The 17,174-nt window shown below is 44.2% G+C and overlaps 1 protein-coding gene across 1 annotated transcript; it reads right to left on the minus strand.

Moving 5' to 3' along the window:
- Positions 1–460: 460 nt before the first annotated feature.
- On the minus strand, positions 461–15,195 carry mcat (malonyl CoA:ACP acyltransferase (mitochondrial)). The gene is made up of 4 exons (XM_070901651.1): positions 14,534–15,195; positions 6,185–6,272; positions 3,455–3,672; positions 461–1,007 (listed from the first exon to the last, which is right to left on the minus strand). The coding sequence occupies exons 1-4, from the start codon at positions 14,960–14,962 to the stop codon at positions 585–587; spliced, it is 1,158 nt and encodes a 385-aa protein (XP_070757752.1). The 5' UTR covers positions 14,963–15,195; the 3' UTR covers positions 461–584.
- Between the last annotated feature and the right edge of the window lie 1,979 nt (positions 15,196–17,174).

Below are 17,174 nucleotides of genomic sequence, written 5' to 3' on the forward strand. Positions count from 1 at the left end.
GTTTGGATATTAAGGAAATTAAGGGATAAGGGGACAGTGCAGGAAAGTAGAATTGAGGTAGAGGATCAGCTATGATCTTACTGGATGGTGGAGCAGGCTCAAGGGACCGAATGGCCTTCTCCTGCTCCTATTTCTTATGTTCTTATAAAAAAAACATGGTGTACAACACATCATTTTTATAGTTATAGAAACAGAACAATGACCAGTCTGCACATTAAAGGCAGAGTTCCTCAGAAGAGAGAATATCCATCCAGACACGTTCTTGCTTTTTATTTCGACCATCTGGGGGGATGTTATATCCTGTCAGTCCTCCTCAGTATCAGACTGACAATACAACTCCTAGTATTCTGTACGTCACCTTCAGAACAGTTCACAACTCGATCGGTGTAGATACGCCGCTGTGCGTTATTTTAATAAAGTCAATAAGCCACAAAATAATTAAGAATAATGCAGAGAGAAATTTCTACAAGTTCAAGTTACGCCAATTGCTTTTATCATGATGGTATTATAAACAGACCTGGCAAAAAGTGACACCGTGGATAATGAAGAGAGAGCAAAATAGTTCTTTCACCAGTCAAAATACTTCATTCTTCCTCAGCCTCGTCCTTTATTTTTACATCTATATGTTTGTAGAATCTCCAAGCCTTCAGATTGCAGTTTTTCAACATGGTACCAAGCTGGTTCCCTGGACCTACTTCATACGTGTCTGGAAAATCAGTCCCCTGTTCCCGCTCATACATAGCATGCATAGTTTGTTCCCATTTTACAGGCGACACCAACTGCTTCACTAACAGTTGCTGGATGTGTTTACTGTGCATGTACTTTTTGCCATCCACGTTGGAGTAGACAGATATCAGTGGTTTCTCCACACGGATTCTCTTCAGGATTTGATGGAGCGGCTGAGTTGCCGACACCATGAGGCGAGTGTGGAAGGCACCGCTGACTGGCAGCACTTTGGTCCGCAGGAAGTGAAACTTTCGGGAATTTTGTTGCAAAAATTCAAGAGCCTGTGTAAAGAAAAAGTAATTTCTGAGTCTCATTAATGATAGGGACTTTACCCAGAATCTAGTCATTGTTAACACTCTAAGCAGCCACCTACACCTGGATTAACATATTTTTAGGCAGAGCATTTAAACCTACTGAAGTTCAATGACGTCACCCACCAATCCCCTGAAACTTGTAAATGCACTGTGAAATTGTAGAGGAAGAGGGAGAGAAGGGCATCACAGCCGAGCCTTATCTTTTCTCCGTCTTATGTCCACATGTGCACTTTCCACTGACGGGCACAGGACAGCCATCAGACACAGGAGCCGTGGCTGATTTTATTCTCATATTGTGGCCGAGATCATCTAACCCAGCACTGGTCAGAGTTTGAACATGGAGCTTTCTAGCTCTGGTTAGACCTTAAACATGGAGCATTCCGGCATTGGTCAGAGCTTGAACGTGGTGCATTCCGGCATTGGTCAGAGCTTGAACATGGTGCATTACGGTATTGGTCAGAGCTTGAACATGGTGCATTACGGTATTGGTCAGAGCTTGAACATGGTACATTCCAGCACTGGTCAGAGCTTGAACGTGGTGCATTCCGGCATTGGTCAGAGCTTGAACATGGTACATTCCAGCATTGGTCAGAGCTTGAACATGGTGCATTACTGTATTGGTCAGAGCTTGAACATGGTACATTCCAGCACTGGTCAGGGCTTGAACATGGTACATTCCAGCACTGGTCAGGGCTTGAACGTGGTGCATTCCGGCATTGGTCAGAGCTTGAACATGGTACATTCCAGTTGGAATGCTTGTGTAAAACCTAATAAAAGATTACATTAAAAATATAATTGAACTCTCGAGTATTGTGAGTGAACGATGAAATCGAACAGTTACGATGAATAGTAGCATCTGAAAAGGCAAATGGAATGGAACTACTGATTTTGACTCCGAAGCAACCTAGTCTTCCTTGTAAAATGAAAGAGATGTGAAATGACACAATTCGTGAAGCCACTGATTCTGTGTGCTGAAAAGCGTATAATATATAAAAGTAGAACTACAGAAACCCCCACTATAGCAGCTTAACCTAATGGTAGCATAGTGGTTACGTTATGGGACTAGTAATCCAGAGACCTGGACTGATCATCTGGAGACACGAGTTCAAATCCAACCACGGCAGCTGGGGAATTTTAATTAAATAAATAAATAAATAAATAAGCTGCTACCAGTATTGATGATAATTTAATTAACGGATTGTCGCAAAAACCCGTATTGTTCATTAATGTATTTTAGGGAAGGAAATCTGGCCTAGATGTGACTCCAGACCCACACAAATGTAGTTGACTTTTAACTGCCCTTTGAAATGTCCTAGAAGGCCACTCAGTTGTCAAGCAGGCAGCTCACCACCACCTTCTCAAGGGCAATTAGGGATGGGCAATAAATGCTGGCTTTCCCCACCGATACCCATATCCTGTGAATAAATAAAAAATAATAATGGGCCTGGTGCTTTGGAGTATCATCAGAACGTGTCAAAGCTCCCTGGAAACACAATTCCCCTTTGAACAAAACTAATACACTCAGCAAGACACAACATTTTTTGATTTTTGCTGGTAAGTGTTTTTTTTTTGATGCAGTACCTTTTCACTGCCATCAGATGGCAACATTGCAACAGGTGGAGATTTATATGGGTTTGTTTTTACAAAGAATGTATCCCATGCCTAATTTCATTTTTATATCTCTTTTGGAGGGGTATGAAATCATTCTGCTCCCACGTTCCTGGACAGCTCTCACTGATCTGGTTGGGGGAATCAAGCCTCTGCCACTGTCCCTTTGCCAATGGCTAGCTTGGTAATGGTGGCCCATTCAGCAGGGAGGAAGTGTCCTGCACCTGTACCATTCAAGTACCATCCTGAGTTAATGTTACCGACAATTTCAGTGAAGGGGCAATCAAACAATTGGACTATTGTGACCAAGAAAGGTAAAGTGGATAACTTATGGAGTTAGATTATAACATGGGCATTGTAAAAGTTGTTTTTAAAAGGCATATTTGTAAGCTTTTCTCTCAAATAGATGGGCACGATCATCATGCTGTGAAAATTACTGCTCGGCCCTTAATATCTCTGCAATTCATCAGATACTGCGCATCGGTGCTTAAATACTGCTTTTCTTTGTGCATCGAAAGATTTAAAATGTCCAACATACTACTTCTTAAATGTTTCAGTCATTTAATGTACTAAAAAAATTATAGCAGTTCAAAACCATATAATGTGACGCTTCCTTGATCCAAACACAATCTCAAAATATTACTTGGGTCGTCTCTTTGTTGGACCTTAAACCTACTCTGGCATTTGAGGAAAAAGGTCCTTTTAAGACTCTGATTGAGTACTGAATCATTCTTAATTTAGATGGGATTCCTCGAGAAGAAAAAGCCGCTCCTCCTGCAGCAACGGTAAAGGGCATCATTGCTCACCTGTAAATGTCCGGCAATCACACGCCCATTGGGAAAGAGGTAGTTAGCCACTTCACACACAGGCTCCTCTAGTCCCAATGACTTGCAATGTTCTCGAGCTTCCAGGCAGGCATAGTTATATCTGGCTTCCGCTCGTCCCACAACAGACAGCATGCCACTGGGAGTGGATTCGGATGCCTCCTGCATAGCCTCTGCTCGCACCTTCACTGCGTAGAGAGCTGTGGTGGAAAACAGCGGCAGTGAACACGGTCTCCCTTTCTAATCGTTTGCTTTCATTTCAAGATGACATTTGGCTGATTTCAACAATACATGTAGTTAATCAATCTTGAATGTAGAGGGGTGTATGCAGGGTTGGTCTAAGTGCTTCAGGGATTGTAGAAGACATTGGTACTTACAGGGCAAATATTAAAAGCAACGCCATGACAAATATAAAAATGAAAGCCAAGACAAATATAAAGAATATAGTAAAGCTACAAAAGGAGATTAGAAAGGTTAAAAGGGAATGCCAGATAAAATTAAGAAAAAATATAAAGGGTAACAAATGCCCTTTCTATAAGCACATTAATATTCAGATAATCAAAATCTGGGTAGGGCCAATATGCGAGATTGTGAGGATGATAGATATTAAATTAATCATCGTCTCAGTTTTCAGAAGAGGTGGATATTGAGATTGTAAAAGCATCAGAGGTGGGTGTAAATCAGGTACCGAAGGCTATTTTTAAAAAAGAGAACTGGTAGTAAAGAAGTTACTCAAACTGAGGGAGCTAATCACAGGGAGCTAATGGTTTATATCCGAAGATCCTGAGGTACCTAGGGAAGAAATAGTGTGGGATCTGACTATAACGTTGCAATATTCTATGCTTGCATTAATATAGCGCCTTTCATGACCTCCGGACCTATCAAAGCACCTCACAGTCATGCTGAAATGTAGTTACTGTTGCAATGTAGAGAAATACAGCAGCCAATTAGTGCACAAAAGTTCCCACAAACAGAAATGAGCGAAATGACAAATTAAACTGTTTTAGTGCTGTTCCTGGAGGGATAAATGTTGGCTAGAACACTGGAAGAACTCCGTGCTCTTCTTTGAATAGTGCCATGGAATTTATTGATATCCACCTGAAAGGACAGATGGCACATCTGATGTTAAAGCATCCACCAGCACTGCACTTGAGTCGGCCTGGATTATTTGTTCAAGTGCTGGGGTGGAACTTGAACCCACAACCTCTTGACTCAGATGGGAAAGTGCTATCAGTGAGCCAAGGTTGACACTTAAAAAAGCAAAATGTGACTGCTCTCTTTAAAAAAAAAGAGACAAGAATAAGACAGGAAATGATGGGTTAATTCAGCTGTTGGTAACTACTAGAGTCTATAATACAGACTGTAAATACTAAACGCATGGAGAAATGAGAGTTAATACAGTACAGATTTCTAAAAAGTTGGGCTTGACCAACCATAGAAATCTTTGAAGAAATGAGAGTGGATAAAGGAAATGCAATGGCTGTGGTTTGTGTGAATTTTCAAAAAACATTTGATAAGGCACCACATAAAAGACGTGGGCAAATATATGGCATACAGAATTCCCCCTCCCCTCCCAACCCCACCATCATCCCCAATTTTGTTCAGTCCCGTTAAGGGGTTCTCTTACCTGCCTGTTTCAAGCTCTGTTGAAGGGTTCACACTTGAAACTTTAACCTGCCTTTTCTCGGCATAGCTGTTGATGGGCTATGCATTTCCAACATTTCCATTTTTATATCATATTACCAATTTTTAAAAATTGCATTGGCCCGGAATTTGCAGTCAGCAGCGAGCCAAGACGTTCGCTGCTGGTCCTGAAGTAAGCTTCGCACAAAGATCTCGCGATCTCTGTCGAGAAGTTTGGATTTTCCAGCGCGTAATTCAAATCAACGGAGTATAGTGGGAATCCCATAGCGCGAGCTGCTGTGACGTCAACAAGCTGTCTAAGCAGCCAATCAAAACGCAGAATGCTCACAGACAGCAAACCAGGAAGTGGGTAAGCTGTTAAAATTCTAACTTTTTAAAAACATTGGAGCGAGCAAAACAAAGATTGGGGCTCTCTCAGGGGGGAAAGGCAAACCTGAAATAAAGAGGAACAAACTTTTAAAAATATATATTTTTTTAAGTTTCTTAAAAATTTTAGTTCATTACAAAATAAATAAATTTGACACTGCACAAAATTAAAATTAGTTTTTCAGGGCCCTAATCTTTGTTTCGCAGTCAATACGCTGTTAAAACCCCAGTTAAACCTAATCCCTTTGGGTCTACCTTTTAATGGAGTATTTAACAGTGTAATTAATGTGGAAGAGCCAAAGTTTTTGTCAGTTTCCATGATTTGTGAGATTTCACGGATTACCGGCTCTGGGGGCGGGGCGAGTGGAGGTTCTCAGCACAGCCAGTCAGTCCGGAGCAGTGAACGACAGACCACAACTTCAGGATTTCCGCATTAGGCTGCACACGTGCTAAATCCTGAAGCTGCGGTCAGTTTCAAAGGCGGAATGAAGGCGAACGTTGCCAGTTTACCGTCATCAGGGCCACACATTTTGGACCATTGTTTTAGATCATATTTACAAAACATATAATATAAAAGATCTTGTGACAGATATTCTCTTCGGTTACTCATCTGTATTTTGACTTTCTGCACCTGAGTGTTATGAATGGAATCTCATTAATGCACCACTTCGAGTGTTTTAGGTCTATCTTTCTTAACCTCACCTTCAGCAAACTCGAATGCTCCTGCAAAGACCAGGGCTGCAAACTCTCCCACACTGAATCCTGCAGCTCCAACACACTTCTCGATGGCCTGAAGACACAGAAAGACTGTTGGAATCACTGAGCAACATTAGAAGCACTAACCCACAATAGATGGTGCAGCATGAGTTAGATATCTACACAGTCCCAAGTCCAAAATTAACTGCTAATTCTTTTATATAGACCAACTATGGACCACTTGGCCTAACATCTGTCGTTGGGAAAATTCCATTATTAAGGAAGCAGTAACAGGACATTTGGAAAACCAGAATACTGTCAAGCAGAGTCAGCATGGTTTTCTGAAAGGGAAATCATGTTTGACAAATTTGCTGGAGTTCTCTGAGGATGTAACAAGTCGGGTGGATAAGGGGAAACCAGTGGATGTGGTGTACTGTATTTGGATTTCTAGAAGGCATTCGATAATGTGCCACATAAAAGGTTACCGCACAAGAGCTCACGGGGCTGGGGGTAATATATTAGCATGAATAGAGGATTGGCTGACTAACGGAAAACAGAGAGGCGGGATAAATGGGTAATTTTCCGGTTGGCAAACAGTAACTAGTGGGGTGCCACAGGGATCTGTGCTGGGGCCTCAAATATTTACAATCTATATTAATGACTTGGATGAAGGGACCGAGTGTAATGTAGCCAAGTTTGCTGATGATACATAGATGGGTGGGAAAGCAGGTTGTGAGGAGGACACAAAGAATCTGCAAAAGGATATAGACAGGCTAAGTGAGTGGGCAAACATTTGGCAGATGGAGTATAATGTGGGAAAGTGTGAGGTTATCCATTTTGGTGGGAAAAATAAAAATCAAATTATGGAGAGAGATTACAAAATGCTGCAGTACAGAGGGACCTGGGGTCCTTGTGCATGAAACACAAAAAGTTAGTGTGCAGGTACAGCAAGTAATCAGGAAGGCAAATGGAATGTTCACCTTTATTGCAAGGGGGATGGAGTATAAAAGCAGAGAAGTCCTGCTACAACAGTACATGGTATTGGTGAGACCACACCTGGAGTACTGTGTACAGTTTTGGGTCTTCTTATTTAAGGAGGGATATATTTGCATTGGAGGCAGTTCAGGGAAGGTTCACTAGGTTGATTCCTGAGATGACAGGGTTGACTTTTGAAGATAGGCTGAGTAGGTTGGGCCTATACTCATTGGAGTTCAGAAGAATGAGAGGTGATCTTATTGAAACATACAAGATACTGAGGGGGCTCAACAAGGTAGATGCAGAGAGGATGTTTCCCCTCATAGGGGAATCTAGAACTAGGGGGCATAGTTTAAGAATAAGGGGTCGCACATTTAGAACTGAGATGAGGAGGGGTTTCTTCTCTCAGAGGGTCGTATATTTGTGGAATTCTCTACCCCAGAGAGCTGTGGAGGCTGGGTCATTGAATATATTTAAGGTGGAGATAGACAGATTTTTGAACGATAAGGAAGTGAAGGGTTTTGGGGAGCGGGCAGGGAAGTGGAGCTGAGCCCAAGATCAGATCAGCCATGATCTTATTAAATGGCAGAGCAGGCTCGAGAGCCCAAATGGCCTACGCCTGCTCCTATTTCTTATGTTTCTTATTGCTAATTAGGATGACAATCATCACCATCAGTAAAAGTTAAAAAGTGGCCCCTTTTTAAAGGGCACAAATAATAAACTGTAAATTAGCAGCAAAACAAAAGGAAACTTAACAAATTAAAGTAATATGTGGTTGGCCATGTTGATGATGCACTCCAGTCCTTCTGGTGTCCATCGTACTGAAGGCCTCAAGCGTACTGGCCAAAATTAACTGCTGGTTCCCCTACACACTAAAAAACAAATGACTACCACCCCTACAGTGCGTAAATCAGCCCAAACTCATTATTCGTTTGTCTAGGTGGCACTGAGCCACACAGAGCAGCAAAGTCCCAAGATTAATCTCCAGTCCTGTCCTCAATTAGCCCATCTCATCTGAGGATTGAGAGGCCCATAAAAGGGGCCCCGAGAATCGGAGGAGCCACAGGAGCAGGAGCGGGAGAATCGAGAGGCCTCCCTGGTGCAAGGGTCAAGGATGTCTCGGAGCGGCTGCAGGGCATTCTGGAGGGGGAGGGTGAACAGCCAGCTGTTGTGATACATATAGGTACCAACGATATAGGTAAAAAACGGGATGAGGTCCTACAAGCTGAATTTAATCAGCTAGAAGTTAAATTTAAAAGTAGGACCTCAAAAGGTACTAATCTCAGGATTGCTACCAGTGCCACGTGCTAGTCAGAGTAGAAAACGCAGGATAGTTAAGATGAATACATGGCTTGAGGAATGGTGCAAGAGGGAGGGATTCAAATTTCTGGAACATTGGAACTGGTTCTGGGGGAGGTGGGACCAGTACAAACCGGACGGTCTGCACCTGGGCAGGATCGGAACCGATGTCCTGGGGGAGTGTTTGCTAGTACTGTTGGGGAGGGATTCAATTAATATGGCAGGGGGATGGGAATCTATGCAGGGAGACAGAGGGAAGCAAAATGGGGGCAGAAGGAAAAGGTAGAAAGGAGATAAGGAAAAATGGATGGCAGAGAAATCAAAGGCAAAAATCAAAAAGGGCTACATTACAACATAATTCTAAAAGGACAAAGAGTGTTAAAAAAACAAGGCTCTGTGTCTCAATGCGAGGACCATTCGTAATAAGGTGGATGAATTAACTGCACAGATAGCTGTTAATGGATATGATGTAATTGGGATGACCAAGGCTGGGAACTCAACATCCAAGAACTCAATATTCAGGAAGGATAGACAGAAAGGAAAAGGAGGTGGGGTAGCGTTGCTGGTTAAAGAGGAGATTAATGCAATAGTAAGGAAGGACATTAGCTTGGATGATGTGGAATCTGTATGGGTGGAGCTGCGGAACACCAAAGGGCAGAAAACGCTAGTGGGAGTTGTGTACATACCGCCAAACAGTAGTAGTGAGGTCGGGGATGGCATCAACAGGAAATTAGTGATGCGTGCAATAAAGGTACAGCAGTTATCATGGGTGACTTTAATCTACATACCAAACTGGTAGCAATATGGTGGAGGAGGATTTCCTGGAGTGTATAAGGGATGGTTTTCTAGACCAATATGTTGAGGAACCAACTAGAGAGTTGACCATCCTAGACTGGGTGTTGTGTAATGAGAGAGGATTAATTAGCAATCTTGTTGTGCGAGGCCCCTTGGGGAAGAGTGACCATAATATGGTAGAATTCTTCATTAAGATGGAGAGTGACACAGTTAATTCAGAGACTAGGGTCCTGAACTTAAAGAAAGATAACTTCAATGGTATGAGACGTGAATTAGCTAGGATAGGCTGGCGAATGATACTTAAAGAGTTGACGGTAGATATGCAATGGCAGACATTTAAAGATCACATGGATGAACTTCAATAATTGTACATCCCTGTCTGGTGTAAAAATAAAACGGGGAAGGTGGCTCAACCGTGGCTAACAAGGGAAATTAGGGATAGTGTTAAAACCAAGGAAGAGGCATATAAATTGGCCAGAAAAAGCAGCAAACCTGAGGACTGGGAGAAATTTAGAATTCAGCAGAGGAGGACAAAGAGTTTAATTAGGAGGGGGAAAATAAAGTATGAGAGTAAGCTTGCAGGGAACATAAAAACTGACAGCAAAAGCTTCTATAGATTTGTGAAGAGAAAAAGATTAGTGAAGACAAATGTAGGACCCTTGCAGTCAGAATCAGGTGAATTTATAATGGGAAACAAAGAAATGGCAGTATTGAACAAATACTCTGGTTCTGTCTTCACTAAGGAAGACACAAATAACCTTCCGGAAATACTAGGGAACGAGGGTCTAGCGAGAAAGAGGAACTGAAGGAAATCCTTATGAGTCAGGAAATTGTGTTAGAGAAATTGATGGGATTGAAGGCCGATAAAACCTCGGGGCCTGATAGTCTGCATCCCAGAGTACTTAAGGAAGTGGCCCTAAAAATGGTGGATGCATTGGGGGTCATTTTTCAACATTCTATAGACTCTGGATCAATTCCTATGGATTGAAGAGTAGCCAATGTAACCCCACTTTTTAAAAAAGGAGGGAAGAGAGAAAACAAGAAATTATAGACCGGTTAGCCGGACATCAGTAGTGGGGAAAATGTTGGAATCAATTATTAAAGATGTAATAGCAGCGCATTTGGAAAGCAGTGACAGGATCGATCCAAGTCAGCATGGATTTATGAAAGGGAAATCATGCTCGACAAATCTTCTAGAATTTTTTGAGCATGTAACTAGTAGAGTGGACAAGGGAGAACCAGTGGATGTGGTGCATTTGGTCTTTCAAAAGGCTTTTGACAAGGTCCCACACAAGAGATTAGTGTGCAAAATGAAAGCACATGGTATTGGGGTAATGTATTGACGTGGATAGAGAACTGGTTGGCAGATAGGAAGCAAAGAGTAGGAATAAACGGGTCCTTTTCAGAATGGCAGGCAGTGACTTGTGGGGTACTACAAGGTTCATTGTTGGGACTCCAGCTATTTACAATATACATGATTGATTTAGACGAAGGAATTGAAAGTAATATCCCCAAGTTTGCAGATGACACTAAGCTGGGTGGCAGTGAGAGCTGTGAGAAGGATGCCAAGAGGCTGCAGGGTGACTTGGACAGGTTAGGTGAGTAGGCAAATGCATGGCAGATGCAATATAATGCAGATAAATGTGAGGTTATCCACTTTGGTGGCAAAAACAGGAAGGCAGAATATTATCTGAATGGTGGTAGATTAGTAAAAGGGGAGGTGCAACGAGACCTGGGTGTCATGGTACATCAGTCATTGAAAGTTGGCATGCAGGTACAGCAGGCGGTAGAAGGCAAATGGGTATGTTGGCCTTCATAGCTAGGGGATTTGAGTATAGGAGCAGGGAGGTCTTACTGCAGTTGTACAGGGCCTTGGTGAGGCCACACCTTGAAGATTTGTACAGTTTTGGTCTCCTAATCTGAGGAAGGACATTCTTGCTATTAAGGGAGTGCAGCGAAGGTTCACCAGACTGATTCCCGGGATGGCAGGACTGACATATGAAGAAAGACTGGATTGACTAGGCTTATATTCACTGGAATTTAGAAGAATGAGAGGGGATCTCATAGAAACATAAAATTCTGACGGGATTGGACAGGTTAGATGCAGGAAGAATGTTCCCGATGTTGAGGAAGTCCAGAACCAGGGGTCACAGTCGAAGGATAAGGAGTAAGCCATTTAGGACCGAGATGAGGAGAAACTTCTTCACCCAGAGAGTTGTGAACCTGTGGAATTCTCTACCACAGAAAGTTGTTGAGGCCAGTGCGTTAGATATATTCAAAAGGTAATTAGATGTGGCCCTTACGGCTAAAGGGATCAAGGGGTATGGAGAGGAAGCAGGAATGGGGTACTGAAGTTGCATGATCAGCCATGATTATATTGAATGGTGGTGCAGGCTCGAAGGGCCGAATGGCCTACTACTGCACCTATTTTCTATGGTTCTATGTAACTGGTTTCAGCGACTCGGGCTAAGAAACGGGAAAGAATAAGCTAGAGTTCATGCTCCTGATTGTTCAACAGTAATCCTTGCTGAAAAGTATGCATGTGGCATTGAGTCTGGGCAGGATCAGGCTTAGCTGTGATGATCATCACGGTTGAATAGTCTGGGTGGCATTCACAATCTAGACTCATTCATGAAGAGCAGCCATTTCAGCAAGATACCTGAGGGAACATGTGAGATTATACCCAGCAAGAAACACTGCTTTCAGAAGAATCGGGGGAGAAAACTGGATGCCTGGGCAACACATTAGAGTTGCAGCAAGGATCAGGAAGACAAACCGTCCTCCTCCAGCCAAAGACAGTGAATTGTTGATCTCAGCCAGTTAACATGACGCACAGCAGGAGGAGGAAGAGAGCCACTTTATGATGCATTTCTACAGGATAGGCCGAGTGGCTTCTGTAAGGATCCTACTGACACCTGTGCATGTGTTCACACCAAACACAATCTCATTGTGGGGTAATACAAAGGGAAATGCAAAAGCACAAGTCTCTCAAGCAGGGGGAAGAAGGAAGAACTCCACAATCTTGCATACCCTGCCCACCTGTACTGCATGCAACATGTGTGCTCCTGACCTGAAGCATGTTAAATTACGGTACAACTTCAATGATAATTTGCATTTATATACCATCTTTAACATAGTAAAACATCCCAAGGTGCTTCACAGGAACGTTATCAAACAGAATTTGACGCTGAGCCACTTAAGGAGATAATAGATGACCAAAAGCTTGAACAAAGAGGTAGGCTTTAAGGAACGTCTTAAAGGAGGAAAGAGAGGTAGAGAGGCGGAGAGGTTTAGGGAGGAAATTCCAGAGCCTAAGGCCTTGGCAGCTGAAAGCACAGCCGCCAATGGTGGAGCAATTAAAATCAGGGATGTGCAAGAGACCAGAACCGAAGGAACGCAGAGATCTCGGAGGGTTGTAGAGCTAGAGGAACAAGGGGGTACTTGTTTGAAAGTGTTTGGTATGTGTCCCCCCTTTAATCAGGGGGCACAATTTAATTGTTTTCTACAAAAATAGCTGTCGGGCTGGAGGAGGTTACAGAGATAGGGAGGGGTGGGGCTATGTACGGATTTGAAAACAACGATGAGAATTAAAAAATCGAGGTGTTGCTCAACCGGGTGCCAATGTAGGTCAGTGAGCAAAGGGATAATGACCACGAGAGCATGGGCCTTACACTAAACATTCGTAAGACAATGGTCCTCTTCCAACCTTCCCCCATCACACTGTACTGCCCCCCCGATTATCAAAATCCACGACGAGGACTTGAACAACGTGGAGCATTTTCCATATCTCGGGAGCCTACTGTCAACAAGGGCAGACATCGATGATGAAGTTGAACATCGCCTTCAGTGTGTCATCGCAGCCTACGGCTGCCTGAGGAAGAGAGTGTTTGAAGACCAGGACTTCAAACCCGGCACAAAAGTTTATGGTCTACAGAGCAGTAGTGATACCCGCCCTCCTATATGCTTCAGAGACATGGACTATGTACTGCAGACACCTTAAAGCACTGGAGAAGTACCACCAACACTGCCTCCACAAGATCCTGCAAATCCATTGGGAGGATAGGCGCACCGTCAAGTGTTCCCGCTCAGGCCAACATCCCCAGCACGAAGGACTGACCACGCTCAATCACATGCCCCATACGAGACTCCCAAAACAAGCACTCTACTCGGAGCTCGACACGGCAAACGAGCCCCAGGTGGACAGAGGAAACGCTTCAAGGACACCCTCAAAGCCTCCTAGAAAAAGTGCAATAGCCCACCGACACCTGGGAGTCCCTGGTCCAAGACCGTTTGAAGCATCCGGGAAGGCGCCGAACACCTCGAGTCTCTTCGCCAGAAGCAAGCGGAGGCCAAGCGCAAACAGCGGAAGGAGCACATGACAACCCAAGCACCCCACCCCTTCAACCATCATCTGCCCCACCTGTGACAGAGACTGTAGGTCTCGCATTGGACTCATCAGTCACCTAGAACTCATTTTTAGCGTGGAAGCAAGTCATCCTTGATTCCGAGGGACTGCATAAGAATGGGTAAACGGGACCTAGTGCGAATTATGATCCGGGTGGCAGTTTTGAATGAGCTCAAGGTGGGAGGCCGGCCAGGGAGCATTGGATTAGTGGAATCTGTAACAAAGGCATTGATGAAGGTTTCAGCAGATGATGAGCTGAGGCAGGGCTGGAGATGGGCGATGTTATGGAGGTGGAAGTAGGCAATCTTGATGATGAAGGGCATATGGGGTCAGAAGCGCTGCTCAGGGTCAAATACAGTCTGGTTCAGCCTGAGGTTGTGAAAGGTGCTATATAAATGCAGGTCTTTCTTTCTTTTTTCAGGGAGATGGAGAGAGTTGGTGGCTAGGGAATCAAGCTTGTGGCGGGGACCAAAGACAATGGCTTCAGTCTTCCCAATACTTAATTAGAGGAAGTTTCTGCTCATCCAGTACTTGATGTTGAACAAGCAGTGTGACAAATCAGAGGCAGGGGATGACCTCACCACCACCTCGGATTTGTCACTTGTCCAACATCAAGTATTGGAGCAGAAATGTCCTCCAACTAAATATTGGGTCCCGCCACAAACTCTGTTCCCTTGCCACTGACTGCATCAAATGTATCCTCTTGTAAATGCTATATTGAGAATAGAGGTACCAGCAGTGTGAAAATCAGTGTACCATGTTTCTCTGAATTTTAAAATGGAAAAAGTGTTATTGGCTTATTTGGTTTCTTGAAATAAAATGTAAAAAAGTACTTAATGGCAAAACAAAACAGGAAATACCCCAACACGGGCTGTACTTACCTCGGGGTGTTCATGATGCAGCATTTCCACCGCTGCCAAGGATGTGACAAAGACGGCGGGCTGACAGTGGCGAGTTTTGTTTAACTCTCCCTGCGGCCCGTTCACACACAAAGACAGCAGGTCGTAGCCCAGAATCTTCTCGGCAGCCGCGAACATTTGCCGGACATTGGGGTATTGCTGCAGGCCTCTGCCCATCCCCACAAACTGACTGCCCTGTCCGGGGAACAGGAGCAGCGAGGCCTGCCGGGGGCCGCACTTTTCAGCCCGAGCGTCCTGCCCGGTCGGTGCGAACATTTCCGCGATGTGTGGGGGAGTGAGGGGACCGGGGCCGGGGCCTGACAGCTGCCTGCAGTGAGTGGGGCCCAGGCCCGGACAAGCCGCGGCTGCCAGCCACTGCCTCCCATTGCAGACACAGGCACCGAGCCTCATGTTACCGGGCAGGCCGAGCTCCCGGCTGGTCCCCAGAGGCGGTGGTACTTGCGGTGGGGGAACTAGCTGCCAGCAGACCCCTCTCTGGTACTTCAAACGCCGACCCGCTCGGCCCCCAGCAACAACTTGCTCAGAGACAAAACCTGCCGCACGTTTCCCTGTCCACCTCGCAGCACAGCGGAGAGCAAGGTCGGTGCAGCTTGGTTCCGAGGGAATGTTAAACACATCACTCCTCTCGATCCTGTGCAGCAAATTGTCTCGGCTAACAGAATAAATCCGGTTGAATATTTAGTCTGCTTAAAACCCCAGACCTCTTTCAACTTCAACCTTAGCTATTTTGATACCATTCGTAGAGTAGAATCATAGAACTCGAAAACTTTAGCCATGAGAAAAGTTTGGATTGGCTGGGATTGTTTTCTTTGGAGGAGGCTGAGGGGAGATTTTTTTGAGGTGTATAAAATTATGAGGGGCCGAGATAGAGTGAATTGGAAGGACCTAGTTCTGTTAGCAGAGGAATCAATAACCAGGGGTCATAGATTTAAAGTAATTGGTAGAAGGATTAGAGGGGGGGGGGGGATGAGGAAACATTTCTTCACCCAGAGGGTGGACGTGGTCTGGAACTCACTGCCTGAAAGGGTGGTGGAAGCAGAATCCCTCATCACATTTAAAAAGTACTTGGATGTGCACTTAAAGAGCTGTAACCTACAAGGCTCCGAACCCAGTGCTGGAAGGTGGGATTAGGCTGGGGAGCTCTTTTTTTGGCCAGCACCTTCTGTGTCGTAATTTTCTATGATTCTATAGAATACTTAGGAGGGGTGCTGACTCTTAGCTAGTCCCTGCCCTTTTGTCTTGCAATTTTTTTTCCTTCAGATATTTATCCGACTCCCTTTTGAAGGATAAGATTGAGTCTGCCTCCACCACTCTTTCAGGCAGTGCATTCCAGATCCCAACCATTCACTGCAAAAAAAAGTTTTTTCATGCATCGCCTTTGGTTCATTTGTCAATCACCTTAAATCTGTGTCCTTCGGTTCGCAACCCTTCTGACAATGGGCACAGTTTCTCTCTATTTATTCTGTCCAGCCCCTCATGATTTTGAACACCTCGATCAAATCTCCTCCCAATCTTCTCTGCTCTGAGGAGAACAGCTTCTCCAGTCTATCAACATAACTGAAGTCCCTCCCTCATTCCTGGAGTCAATCTGGTAAATGTTTTCTGCACCTTCTCTTAAGGCCTTCACATCTTTCCTAAAATGTGGTGCCCAGAATTAGACAGTACTCCAGTTGGGGCTGAATCAGTGTTTCATACAGGTTCATCATAATTTCCAAATGTTTTACTCTATACCTTTATTTATGAAGCCCAGGATCCCGTAAGCCTTTTTGACTGCTTTTTCAAACTGCCCTGCCACCTTCAACGCTTTGTGCACATATACCCCAGGCCTCTCTGTTCGTGCAGTCCCTTTAGAATTGTACACTTTAGTTTATAGGTCCTCTCCTCATTCCTTCTATCAAAATGTATCACTTCATACTTTTTTGTGTTAAATTTCACCAGCCCACATCACCAGCCTGATTCTGTCTTCCTGAAGTCTATCACTCTTCTCCTCACTGTCACTGTACTTCCAAGTTTTGTGTCATCTGGAAATTTTGAAATTGTGCCCTGTACACCCACATCCAAGTCATTAATATATATCAAGAAAAGCAGTGGTCCTAGAACTGACCCCTGGGGAACACCACTGTATACATACATTCCTCCAGTCCAAAAAACAACCATTCACCACTACTCTCTGTTTCCTGTCACTTAGCCAATTTCGTATCCATGCTGCCACTGTCCCTTTTATTCCATGGCTTTCAACTTTGCTGGCAAGCCTATTATGTGGCACTGTCAAATGCCTTTTGGTAATCCATGTCAACCACATTGCCCTCATCAACCCTCTCTGTACCTCATCAAAAAACACGATCAAGTTGGTTAAACACGATTTGCCGTTAACAAATCGGTGCTGACTTTCCTTAATAAATCCACACCCATCCAAGTAACTGTTAATTTTGACCCTGAATACTGTTTCTAAAAGCTTCCCCACTACCGAGGTTAAACTGGCTGGCCTGTAGTTGCTGGCTTAATCTTTACTCCCTTTTTTGAACAATGGTGTAACATTTGCAATTCTCCAGTCCTCTGGCACCACTCCCCTATCTAAGCAGGATTGGAATATTATGGCAAG

This window comes from Pristiophorus japonicus, chromosome 15 (assembly GCF_044704955.1).
Source record: "Pristiophorus japonicus isolate sPriJap1 chromosome 15, sPriJap1.hap1, whole genome shotgun sequence".
Taxonomy (NCBI): Eukaryota; Metazoa; Chordata; class Chondrichthyes; family Pristiophoridae; genus Pristiophorus; species Pristiophorus japonicus.

Bases quoted from the DNA above. Each gene is read 5' to 3' on its own strand.
- mcat (XM_070901651.1), bottom strand. From the start codon at position 14,962: ATGAGGCTCGGTGCCTGTGTCTGCAATGGGAGGCAGTGGCTGGCAGCC. The intron at 6,273-14,533 runs GTAAGTACAGCC...CTGTGTCTTCAG, and splicing joins TGCATCATGAACACCCCGAG to GCCATCGAGAAGTGTGTTGG. The intron at 3,673-6,184 runs GTGAGGTTAAGA...TTTCCACCACAG, and splicing joins AGCATTCGAGTTTGCTGAAG to CTCTCTACGCAGTGAAGGTG.